Source organism: Myotis nattereri (genome assembly GCF_964212035.1).
Source record: "Myotis nattereri genome assembly, chromosome: 1".
NCBI classification, from domain to species: Eukaryota; Metazoa; Chordata; class Mammalia; order Chiroptera; family Vespertilionidae; genus Myotis; species Myotis nattereri.
Window position 1 is genome coordinate 139211386 of NC_138075.1, and position 13039 is coordinate 139224424.

General features: G+C 44.3%; 1 protein-coding gene across 4 annotated transcripts in view; it reads left to right on the forward strand.

Annotated features, from left to right (window-relative positions):
* The window catches only part of KIAA1217, a 467214-nt gene that overhangs the window by 355868 nt on the left and 98307 nt on the right, over positions 1-13039 (forward strand). For all 4 annotated transcript variants that reach the window (XM_081104030.1, XM_081104029.1, XM_081104031.1 and 1 more), the window contains one exon: positions 7288-7486. In XM_081104030.1, coding sequence (XP_080960156.1) covers positions 7288-7486 — 199 coding nt within the window. The remainder of the gene's footprint in view (positions 1-7287; positions 7487-13039) is intronic.

The window sequence follows — 13039 nt, forward strand, 5'->3', positions numbered from 1 at the left end:
AGCATCCTAGTAAGTACCTCTTTGTGCATAAATATATAGAATAAAAATTACTGGCTCAAACCATATGTATATTTTGGGAAGTTTTGACACATATTGACAAATAGGCCTTCGGAGAAATGGTATCAATTTACTTTCCCAACAATGGTATGTGAGATATCTCATTTTCCCAACTCTTGTCAGCACTGTGTATTTTATTGTAAAAACATTTGCCAATTTCATAGGTGCAAAAAAAATATCTTATTTTAATATTTATATTTTTCTTATTAAGTTGAAGACTGTTAGCTTCCATTATAAGAGCTCTTTATATTTTTAAGGCATTAGCCATTTGCCATAATTGTAATACAAGTATTGATTGATATAATCTTGCATTGGATTTGGAGAAACTGCGGAATTTAGGTCATTTGGAATTGTCACCATCATCTGCCTATAGAAAATGCTGTTTAGGGGGATTGTAGAACGCATCCCAGGAGGCAAGCACATGTCAATTAGCATGGCTGCAGAATTGAATTCATTTCAATGAAAAGATATTTGAGCATCTACTCTGTAGCCAGGACTCTACTATATAATACCATCTGGTGAATACAGCTAATAATAATGCAGAATTAAAAGCCATGCTTTCAATTTCAGTAAAACACAATGTAAGCACATGTGAGAAAAATTAATTCCTCAAATCTTAATGAAAAAGTGATGGAGGAGTGGTTGGGGAAGATCGCTCAGAGTGGGTCATGGGGGTGCCGCGCAAAGAAGTGGTGGGAAAGTCACCTGAGCCAGTGAGAGGTCTGAACAACCACAGTGCTCTAGGAATGAGGCATGCTGTGAGTGATAAGGATGGAGCAGGAGGTTGAGGTCTGTATTAGTCCATTTAGGCTGCTATGGCAAATCACCATAGATCACCAACAGTGTATTCCTCACAGTTCCAGAGGCTGGGACATTCAACATCAAGGTGCCACCAGATCTGGTGTCTGGGGAGACCATGGTTTGCAAATGGCTATCTTCTGGTTGCATCCCGGATGGAAAGAAAAAGAGAGCCCTGTGCCTCTTCCTGTAAGGGCACTAATCCCATCATAAGGGCTCTACCCTCATGACCTAACTACTTCTTAGGACTTCACCTTGAAATACCATCACATTGGGGATTTGGGTTTTAACATGAATTTTGGAGAAACAAAAACATTCAGTGCACAGCAAGATCCCACTGTGAAAATCCTTGCATGTCATATTATGATAAAGAATATTTTGGATGATGTCCCACATTCTGGAACTGTTCTGAGATTCAAAAGATTATGAGGATGTGTGATGCAAGCGTGACCTGCCAAGTGCACTTTGTTTTTTGTAAAATTGTGACCAAGTACTCTTGGTGAAAAATGCACGTTGCCTCTGCTGCAGAGCCATCAAGCTGGAGCACCCTTGAGTGTCCAGGCTTCTCATAAGGGCTCCGTGTGGTGAGGTTCATTTCAACTCTCTTGCTTTCTGAGCTCTGTGCCTTCCTCACTTATCCCAGCATGTGTATTGTTTCTGTCTGACTGTGTGTCAGCATTTACTCCAGTCAACTTTAAGGAATCTTTGTTCCAAGCTGCCCCCCATCACATCTCAATATCTTCAAGCAGATGGCCAAACTAAAATGTGAGGACAGCTAAGATCATCCAGACAGGAAGGTTTGAGGAAATGGATGTGACTAAATGCAGAAGTTTATTCAGGTTGTATGCTTCAAGAGAGAGATCATGGTCCTAACCGAAACATAAAAAGGCCCTTCAAAGTGAGAGGCAAACAAGTGTTTACTTGAGATCAGTAAGAATAATTATGCTGGAATCATTAATTCAGGCATAAGGCCAAATAATATTCCAGTAAGGAGGCAGAGTATGAGAAAGGGAAGGGGAATAATTACATCAATAGAAGGAAGGCCTTTTATCGGTGTAGATGACATGTGATATGAATTCTAAACAGTGTTTTAAATGTTCAGTCCAGTAGTTATCAGTCCAGTAGTCATCACAATTGCTTTCTTATTATCTTTGCAAATAGTTCTTAGGACACAAGGTGGCCTTAGGTCCAGCCCAATGATATTTTGTCCTGTTTAAACAGCCCAAGAGTTGAGGTGTAGATATGTAAGGTAGTGCCTCTGGCCTGGCAGCTCCAGATTCATTTCTAAAAATGGCCCCATTTACATTATCCTATCTAATAAAAGAGTAATATGCAAATTAACCATTGCTCCACAACAAAGATGGAGGCTCCCATAGCGGCCGGGGCAGGACGCTGGCAGCGTCACCCCAGCAACATGAGCCCAGCAGGCATTGCCACGGCGACCCGTGAGCCAGCAAGCATGGCCCACAGGCAGCACCCAGCAGGGCCTGCTTGCCCATTGCCGTGGTGTGGAGCAGGCAGGCCCTGCAGAGAGCAGAGAACCATGGGGAGCAGGCCCAAGCCATCAATAGGGCATCCCCTGAGGGCTCCCAGATTGGAGAGGGTGCAAGTAGGGCTGAGGGATCTCCAACCCCCCTCCCCCCAAGAGTGCATGAATTTCATGCACTGGGCCTCTAGTTATTTATAATTGGTTCTGTGGATGGATGCAATTGGATATGTAAATTAGTTAAATCATTTACTAGCTGTAACTTTAGGTAAGGTACTGGAAACTTCTGAGCTTCCTTTTCCCAATCTGTGAAGTGGGGCTATAACATCGACCTAGAGAGAAGCTGTGCTGATTAAATGCAATACAGGAAGTCCTCGCTTAACATCATTCATAGGTTCTACAACCTGAAGCAGAACGATGTATAATGAAACCAATTTACCCTAGGCTAATTGATATAAACAAGAGTTAAGTTCATAGGGCATCTCATCAAAGTTGTTACTTAATGTTATTGAGAACCTGCTGTATGCGCATGCTGTTTCTGACACATAGCAGACATCCTATAAATTCATTTTCCTGTCTTCTTTCCTTCTTCATAAAGAACTAGTTTATGATCCAAGTCCTTCCTCTGTGAATCCGGAGCAGCCAGCACGAACTCAGCGCTGGCTCTCATCACTGTGCCAGTAAAACGCCATCATATATTAAGAGCATTCCTTCTGAGTTTAAGCATTTCTAAATCCCTTTCCTGAATTGAGAAACCAAGCTGAATCAAGTGTAAAAAGACTATTCTCTGTTTATAAAGGCATCATTCCCCCGTCTTTTCTGGGTTGTCATGATCTGTAACTGGACTTGTGTACCCAGCTGGCAGCTGCACCAGCCAGAACCTGAGGTAACCTTAGTGTAGGCCCGATTTTTTTTTTTTTTTACTCAGAGCCTACAAATTCTATTTAAAGCACACACACGTACAGAATGCAGATGTGGGAATGAAAGCCAGGCTCTTTGGGGAAGTGAGGCCATGATATTTGACTGTAGTGAGGCCATAAGTGGACCGTGGGCAGGGGCCACGCCCAGCCATGGTTGGGGCCCCGACCTCAGGAATGGCTTTGGCCTTTTGACACGGCATAGCAATCACATGGGCAGCCACCACATCTCCCCTTTGGGACAGAAACGTTGCACGATCTGAGCTCAGAGGCTTGACAGATTTTTTCTGCAGTCTGAAGAATGTGTAACAGCACGGATATTCTGGAAAACTAACCCCATGAAGAAGCTGAGGATCAAAACTCTGATGGGCAGAGAGGGGAAGTTGAGCTGCTCACACTGAATGGAAAGGACTGCTCCAGTCAAGGAAAGAGCCGCTTCAGAATGTAGTTCTAATGTGTATGCAAAGTGGGAAGGAGATCACGGGGCTGTTACACCATGTAGCCAAAGCTCTTATAGGTCAGCCAGACCCCAAATGAACATTCCTTTTGATGACTAATAAGTCATTCATCCATCCATTCATCCATCCATTCATTCATTTACTGAGGACCTACTGTGTAGTAAGTCATATTAGAGGTACTAAGAATACCACGGTGAACAAAAACATTTTTAAAAATTCCTGACTTTATGAAGCTTACATTTTAAAGGGAGAGACTGACGGTAAACAATAACAATAATTAAAATATGAATTATACAGGGGACCCTTGAAAGCAGTTTGAATTGTGTGACTCCACCTATACGCAGATTTTTTTCAATAAATTCTGTAAATGTATTTTTTCCTTATGATTTTCTTAATAACATTTTCTTTTTCTCTAGCTTAGTTTAGCATATCAATATAGACTGTAATATTTATAACAATATGTGTTAATCAACTGTGTAGACAGGGTGAGGCAAAAGTAGGTTTACAACTATTCATGGAAAATACAATTAAATAGTAATACAAGAATAAACTCTGTATTTCGCATACTCACAATGGTAAAACCACTTTTGCCCACTCTGTTATCGCGAAGGCTTCTTCTGGTCAACAGTAAGCTAGCAGTAGTTGCACTTTGGGGGAGTCAAAAGTTATACTCAGATTTTCAACTGTGTAGGGGTCAGCCCCTAACCCTGAATTGTTCAAGCATCAACTGTAGAGTGAAAAATGCTCAAGAACAGAAAGGAAGCACAGATGGGAGAATGAACTGTTGGGGAAAATGGGTGCTGAAATAATGGATAAGGTGGTCAGGAAGGCCTCCCTGCGAAGCTGACTTTAATGCATATCCAGTCGATGGTTTGGAAGGACAAACCTAATCTAAAGTGTTTCCTCCCAGATTTCCTAGGCTGTTTCTCCATTGTCCTTGGTTTCTGGTTGCTGTAGAGAAAGCTCTAGTGCCTTTCTGCGTCCTGACCCTTCTCTTGCGACTGTTCTCACACCCTCTGGGCTGGTGGGAACCCCTGATTCCCCTGCCATTTGCAATGTCTCAGTGACAAGCCTGAGTGTATTGAGCATTTCATAAATATTTTCAATCTCCAATCTCATGTCCTTCAGTTGTCGGGGGGGGGGGGGGTCTAATAATACTTTTTGTAAAACTTCTCTATTTCTGCTGATTTCTTTTTATCCAAGTCTCCATTATTAGGTATTGGGATGCACTGAAGTAATTCTCTACTTTTCTTCTTGGTTTTCATCTTTCTCCCATCGAAAAGTCTTTTTACTACACTTTTAAGGTTTTTATCAACTTTTTCTTTTTCAATGAATGTGTTTAATTTCTGCTCTCATGGTTCCCAGAGTTCACTTTTGCTCTCCAAATATCCCCCTTTTCTTGGATTGTTTCATCCCTTCTGAGTTTCTGTTTTCTGTGTATTTCAGTCTTTTCTTTCATGGTAGAGGCTTTTATGAAATGTCTGATAATCCCGGGTAGCCTGCTAATCTCTGAGCGAGGCCGGGTGTCCTCACCGGAAGCTTTACATATGGGCCAGGCTGCTTACCACCGTGGTGACCAAGCAGCCCCTGCACAGTTACCTTAAAATTCTGTTGCTCTCTTCCCACAGGCCAGCCAGCGTTCCTGGGGGGCTCCTCCAGTCCCTGGCTGCGATGGCAGGCAGCCCTTTGCCAGGGTGCTGTCAGAGGGCACTTCACCCACTGCCCCTGTGCCCATGAGCAGAATCTGGTTCAACCTCTTCAGTCTTCTGTGGATATGGGGAGTTGCTTGGCTGAGTGGGAGAAAAAGGGAGATATGTACAGGTTGCTGTGCCATTAAAAAAAGGAAGTTCAATCGGGGCTCATGCTTTCCTGTCACTGTGCATTCCTGCCTTCCGAGTCTGGTGCTCATTTCCGGAGCTCCCCTGGGCCTGCGTTTATGTGGAGTTGTCTCCTTGAAGACCAAGGTGCCAGCTTTCTCTTGTCTGCTATTGTTTCCTCTCCTGTTCTGTTGATTCTTTAATGTTTGCTTTTGTATTCCTCATTGTCATTTTAATGGAATTTCAGGAGGAGAAAGAGATAAATGTATTACACGAACGGCCATATTTAACCAGAAGTCATATTCTGTTCTCTTTTGAATCTCTCCTGCCAAGGATTATTCTAGTAGTAAGTAGGAGTCCCTCCTCAGTAGATTCTCACAACAGGATACAGATTGAATGTCAGAATCTCTGATTCCCCGGTTCGGTTATCTATTCCTGAGCAACACATGACCCTAAACATAGTGACTTAAAACAAACAGTCATTTATTTGCTCATGATTCTGCAACGTGGGCCAGGCTCTCGATTCTGTTTCATATGCTTTCTGTTTCGTGGGATGGGGGCAGTTCTCCCGGGAGGGAGGGATACCCCTACCAAGAGGGTTCACCCTCATGACTGGCTGGAGAACGGATGCTTAGTGGGGCCACCAGTCAGGGCTTCCATTCTTCTCCATGCGGCCTCCACATGTTTGCCTGGACTCCACGGAAGTGTGATTCTGTGAGGGAGAACCCATGACCATGCTCAGCAATAGGACAAGCTCTAGTGTGCAAGCACTTGGCTAGCCTCCGTTTTGCATCACACTTGCTAATGTCCCATTGGCCAAAGAAAGTCACATGGCAAAGCTCAGACCGGATCTTGGAAGAAACTACACTGTATAAGAGCATGGCTACTCTTATAGGCATGGTTCATTGGGAGCCACGTACCCTCTGGAATGCTGGAATTCTGTGATCCTGTGCTTGTTTTCATTTGTGCAACTGACTTGTTCCAGCTTCTTTCTAAGACATCAGGGTGCCACTTTTTCTTTATAGTTTACATGGTGTAAACATTAAATAAGTATGTGTTAGATCGCAGATATATTGTAACATTGCCGCTTAAAATGTGTCTGAATGGACTATAAAGACTTAAACTGTATATCTTACACATGGCTATACTGCAGGGGTCCTCAAACTACGGCCCGCGGGCCACATGCAAATACAAATATTGTATTTGTTCCTATTTTGTTTTTTTACTTCAAAATAAGATATGTGCAGTGTGCATAGGAATTTGTTCATAGTTTTTTTTAAACTATAGTCTGGCCCTCCAACGGTCTGAGGGACAGTGAACTGGCCCCCTGTTTAAAAAGTTTGAGGACCCCTGCTATACTGAATGTGTTTTTAGTTAGTGAAAGACATGGGGCAGGGGCGGGGGGATCACCCTATGCTGTTAAATTCCTAAGTCTACCTTTCAGGGGGATTAAGTATTGGCTTTTGCTTTAGGCTGCCAGAGGTTTGCTTTTTATTCTTTTGATTTTTTAAAAAAAAAATTGAAAATTAGCCTCTTTAACACCTGCCCAGACTCCCAAAGAATAAAAATGGGTACTTTTTGAGATAGCCAGAGAGTGCATTCCTTGGAAATTCCGAACGTATATTTCTTGTTGCATGCTTTCAAGCTTGTCCACAACATTTCCTGCACGTGGCCAGACAGAGGTGGCTTAGCTTGTGCTGCGTGTCCTGTGAGTCTTGGTCTGAGTGTGACCACTGTGCTCCTTTTGCACGCAGGGGTTCTCTATCTCCAGTACGGAGATGAAACCAAGCAGCTCAGGATGCCCAACGAAATCACAAGTGCAGACACGATCCGGGCTCTCTTCGTAAGTGCCTTCCCACAGCAGCTCACCATGAAAATGCTGGAGTCGCCCAGTGTCGCCATTTACATCAAAGACGAGAGCAGAAATGTCTATTATGAACTAAATGATGTAAGGTAAGTAGTCATGCCATGTGGTGTGTGTGTGTGTGTGTGTGTGTGTGTGTGTGTGTGTGCCATACTGCGTTTAGCATTGCTACAGTTTGTATTGAGTCCTACTTTCTTCGTGGCCCAGTGAAGAAAGTATTGCTCCTACCTGGCAGGCTTAACTCACCCAGGTGGGAATTCACTCGCTGGCTTTCCATCATTCACATACAAAGAAGTGGTTTACAAAGGCAAGGGTGTCTAGACTTCTCCCACAGAGATCTTTGCATGTTACGTCTGAAAAAAACTTAGGAAATGATCCAGTCCACCAGCTATCTAAGAGCTGTGGAAACTGAGACCCAGGCAAGAGACCTGATCAAGGTCGTCAGAGTTGAAGACACTACTTCTGACGGGAACTTTCCCAACTTCTCAGCTGCTCTGCCCTCACAGACGAGCCTGAGGACATCTTAGGCAATGATCCCACCGAGTCATTCTTCACGGGAGCCAGTCAGAATAAAAGCAGTGGGATCTGCTACTGTCCACAGGAAAAGAGGCTGAGACGCATTCTCCCTTCCCAGTTGTTTCTTAAATAGTTGGGCCTTTACCAAAGGATCTCCCTCCAGGTGGGCTTCTCCAGGGCGCCCAGGAGAAAACACTCTAAAGTGAGGCTCCCTGGACGCCTGCTACTGCAGTGGATTATAGCATCTTTATCGGCTGTGGTGGTGTTGTGTATAGAGCAGAAGGGAACCAACTAATCTGTCCCAGACAAACAGCCTGAGAAACAGGACTTAAATCAACACCCTTGAACAACAGTTTGAATTGCAGTTTGAATTGTTTAGGATAGCCTCTAAGCATTTTAGAAATTAAAAAATTATTTAGTGACTATTCCAGCCTTTTTATGTTATGGTACCAGACATTCAGATGCATAAAACTTAATGGACTTACTCAAGATCATGCAGCCAGTTCATGGCTACACCTAATCAAAACCTGACTGTCCACATTCTTGGTCAAGAATTTTTTATTTGCCGAAACCGGTTTGGCTCAGTGGATAGAGCGTTGGCCTGCGGACTGAAGGGTCCCAGGTTCGATTCCGGTCAAGGGCATGTACCTGGGTTGCGGGCATATCCCCAGTTGGAGATGTGCAGGAGGCAGCTGATCGATGTTTCTGTCTCATCGATGTTTCTAACCCTCTATCTCTCTCCCTTCCTCTCTGTAAAAAATCAATAAAATATATTTTTTTAAAAAAAAAAAAGAATTTTTTATTCCCTCAGAACATTTATTCCCTGCTCAGCTCATCTGGGCCACAACTTGAATTTCTGAGTACTTGCCCTGTGGGGAATAGCAGGCTGACCTGTTTCTTCATTATGGAATTAGTGGAAACCACTTTTTAAAAATGTGCCTTTAATGCATAATAAATGTAAACTGATAAATATCTAACAGTGATTGCAATGACATATTTAGGCAAGTGCCAAGTTGTATGAGCAATTGAGGGCTTTCAAAATTTGACACATGCCCTAAGGTAGAGGGTGCTGCATCCGTTGCATAACCTTCCTGCTTTTTTTTTTTTTTAAATAAACACATGTTTAAATATTCATAGGTAACAGAAAATTCATGTTTGTTTTTTAAAATAAATTATTAACCAAGCTGTCACCAATAAAAGGAAATTTATAAAGCATAAACTTAAACATGAAGTAATCATGTTATGTTTAAAGAGTATGTTTGCGGTAATATAATCCCATGTAGAGTTTTTACATGGACGTGACATTTTAGAACACTCCTCTTGAATTTCTGCATTTTGCAGTTAGAGAAATTGAGAGATACGGTAATAACAAATAAGCATGAAACTAGGCAAAGCCACTTTTGATTATGGAGCTCAAGACTGATGAGGTTATTATCAACAATTGGACCCACTGCCTCACAGCTCATGCAAGAATTTTTATATTACAACTAGAGCCCTGGGGATCAGGCTGAAACAGACTCTCCAACATCCTCCAAGGCATCCCAGATTGTGAGAGGGCACAGGCCAGGCTGAGGGACCACACCAGTGCATGATTGGGGCCGGGGAGGGACCACTGGAGGGCTCCAGGGCATGTCCAGCCCATCTCGCCCAGACCCGATTGGCTGGACCCCAGCAAAAAGCTGACCTACGGTCGGAGTGTCTGCCCCCTGGTGGTCATTGCGCATCGTAGTGACTGGTTGAATAGTCAGACACTTAGCATATTAGGCCTTTATTATATAAGACTAGAGGCCCGGTGCACAAAAATTTTTGCACTCGGGGGGAAGGGGGCGTCCCTCAGCCCGGCCTGTGCCCTCTCGCAGTCTGGGACCCCTCGGGAGATAACGACCTGCTGGCTTAGGCCTGCTCCCGGGTGGCAGAGGGCAGGCCCAATCCCTAGGTGCAGCCCCTGGTCAGGCTCAGAGCAGGGCCAATTGGGGGGTGGGGCACCGCCCCCGTCACACTCAAGGCAGGGTCGATGGGGAGGTTGCAGCGCCACCCCCTGTCATGTACAGAGCAGGGCAAATCAGGGGGTTGGGGGGCTGCCCCCTGTCACGCACAGAGCAGGGTCAATCAGGGGGTTGGGGAGCTCCCCCCTGTCACGCACAGAGCAGGGCCCATCAGGGGGTTGGGGAGCTCCCCCCTGTCACTCACAGAGCAGGGCCAATCAGGGGGTTGGGGAGCTCCCCCCTGTCACTCACAGAGCAGGGCCGATCAGGGGGTTGGGACGCTGCCACTGTAACACTCAGGGCAGGGCCGATGGGGAGGTTATGGCTCTACCCTGTCACACACAGAACAGGGCCCGTAGGGTGGGAGGTTTGGGGCGCTGCACCCTGTCACACACAGAGCCACAGGGCGATCAGGGGGTTGGGGAGCTCCCCCCTATCAGGCACAGAGCAGGGCCGATAAGGAGGTTGTGGCCCCGCCCCCTGTCACACATATTACTGCAGGGCAATCAGGAGGTTTGGGCGCTGCCCCCTGTCATGCTGATCCCGGTGCTGGGAGGCCTCGTGGCTCCGCTGATCCCAGTGCTGGGAGGCATATTACCCTTTTACTATATAGAATAGAGGCCTGGTGCATGGGTGGGGGCTGGCTGCTTTGCCCTGAAGGGTGTCCTGGATCAGGGTGGGGGTCCCCACTGGGGTGCCTGGCCAGCCTGGATGAGGGGATGATGGCTGTTTGCAGCTGGTCACACACCCTTCAGAGTGGGGGTCCCCACTGGGGTGCCTGGCCAGTCTGGGTGAGGGGCTGAGGGCTGTTTTCAGGCTGGCAGGTGACTGAAGCTCCCAACTGCTCCTTTTTTTCTTTTTCTTTTTTTATTCTGGGCCAGCTTTAGCTCTGGCTCCAGCTCTGAGGCCTCTGCTGCTGAAAGAAGGTATCTGGTTTGTTTAGGTTCTATAATCGAAACAATGTATAACTCCAGCTCTGAGATCCCAGCTGGCTGAAAGCTGGTTTCTGGGGTTTTGTTTAGCTTCTATATTTGTTTCAATGTTTCTTAAACTGCAGGCTCAGAGGCCAGCAAGGCAGGTGGGGAACGTTGGAGTCCTCCGTCACTGAAGCAAGCAAGCCTCATGTTAGTTTCAAGCTGCCTGGCTGCCGGCCGCCATCTTGGCTGGCAGTTAATTTGCATATCTCGCTGATTAGCCAATGGGAAGGGTAGCGGTCGTACACCAATTACCATGTTTCTCTTTTATTAGATAGGATAAGGCCCAATATTCTAGAGCATTCCCCAAGTCTCAGAGTACTACTAATACTTTCTTTAAGCATTCTGAGGAAGTATCATTTTATAGTCACAAAGAGGGAAGTGGGAGGGAAGACAAAAAGGAAAGGTCCCCCAACTTCCCAAATTAAGATGATCCTTTTTCAGACAAATTCAAGCAAGTGCTTGAGAGAAGTGATCATTTCTAACATTGATAATTTTCAGTTAATATGTCTATATTTGCAAAAATGATGATCTTGTTTATCCTCATGCTACAGTGTAAATAGCCTGATTTTTTTTTAAATCTCATTTTAAAATGTTTAATTGGGAAGTCAGTTGTCTAGATTTTACTTTTTAGTGTTTTGATTTACTTATAAAAATGGATCTAAAAATGTGGAGAAAATGTATATATATATGTAAATATATATATCCATATCCTTTCCAAATAATTATTCTATTTCTTTGCTTTTGTGCATAAAATGCTTCAAGTATATCTTATCTGAATGATCGAATAAATTCTCAACATTACTGTTATATAAAACCTCTTTCTCCTCCAAAAAAAAATGTACCATGTGGATTTTAAATGAAGACAATGGCTTTCTTCTGAACCCAGAGACAAATTTCATTTTACATTCTTCAGTATTTTTTGAAGTGAGAATATATTTGTTACAAGTTTGGCTGTTTCATCATTGTGTTGGGTTCTCCATATTTTCCTTAGGGAAATGCCACAGAGAGTTCAGGTTCAAATGCTGTGTTGTAAATGTTGCCATGGTAAATGCAATCTGGGCCTTTGGTGTTGGTTCATCTTGGATGAACATGTTTCTAAATTAATTATAAACCAAGGTACTTTAAATACCTTTAGAATCACACCAGGTTTTTTTTCGTGGCTCAAGTATGTTTTTCGGTTTCTCCACATCATTATTGTGACTTTTCCCCGAAGCTACAGGGTGAATTCCTTTAGTGAATCCCCACATTCTCACCTTCTGTGAACTCTCCCTTCAGAGTAACCTAGCCCCTTAATAACAAGGACCGCACACTCCCCCCTAAGCTCACTTCTAATGAGCTACTTGAAACCTGGAGCCATGGTGCAAGCTTGGGCTAGTCACTGCTTCAAAGCAATTATTGACGGGTATTTAAAAGAGGGAAGCAAGACTAGTCCAAGAATTCTCCACTCCGTTTAAAACAAAAACATAACCCAGTAATCCCAGTGATTGCGATCAGCCCACGAAACGTGTGGCTGCACCTGGAGGAAAGGAATGTGTCCTCCTGCAACATCGTCCCCCCTACCTCCATCCCCCCCCCCCCACCCCTTGCGCTGGCCCTGGAAGGAATCACCGTGCAGGCAAGGCTGACAGGGCCTTGGGTGGCCCTTCTGCTGATGAAATCTGAATATGAAGGGAAAAGGACTTCGTAGACAACTCATATGGTCTTAAATAATGTTAAGGTAGGAACTGAGAAAAGGTGTGGGACTTCTGTTCTTTGCTGGGGTGTGACTGACTCCCCAGCTCTAAATGCTGGGTTCAGAAGGAGGGAGAGACAGGTGGAAGAATTGATCTGCAGCTATTCCTTTTCAATACCCTGTGCATCCACTCATTCAACTTGTATGTAGAAAAGTATTTTTTAAAACCCACTGTGGAAGACAAAAAAGGCATTGTAAAGATACTGGTTTTAATCTTCGTGGTTCTTTTGGGGGGGCTGCAAATAGATATTCTTTTCCTTGCTGAAACTGTTTGAAGGGAGAAAAGCATTTTTTGTTTGTGTGCATTCATGTGATAAGCAGAAAAATGGGTGTTTGGGTAAAGTAAGCAATTAAATATTTAAATATTAACCAAATTTCTTGGAACATGTTGTAGACATCAGAGCTTTACTGTTTCTTCAAGTGTTACCTTTC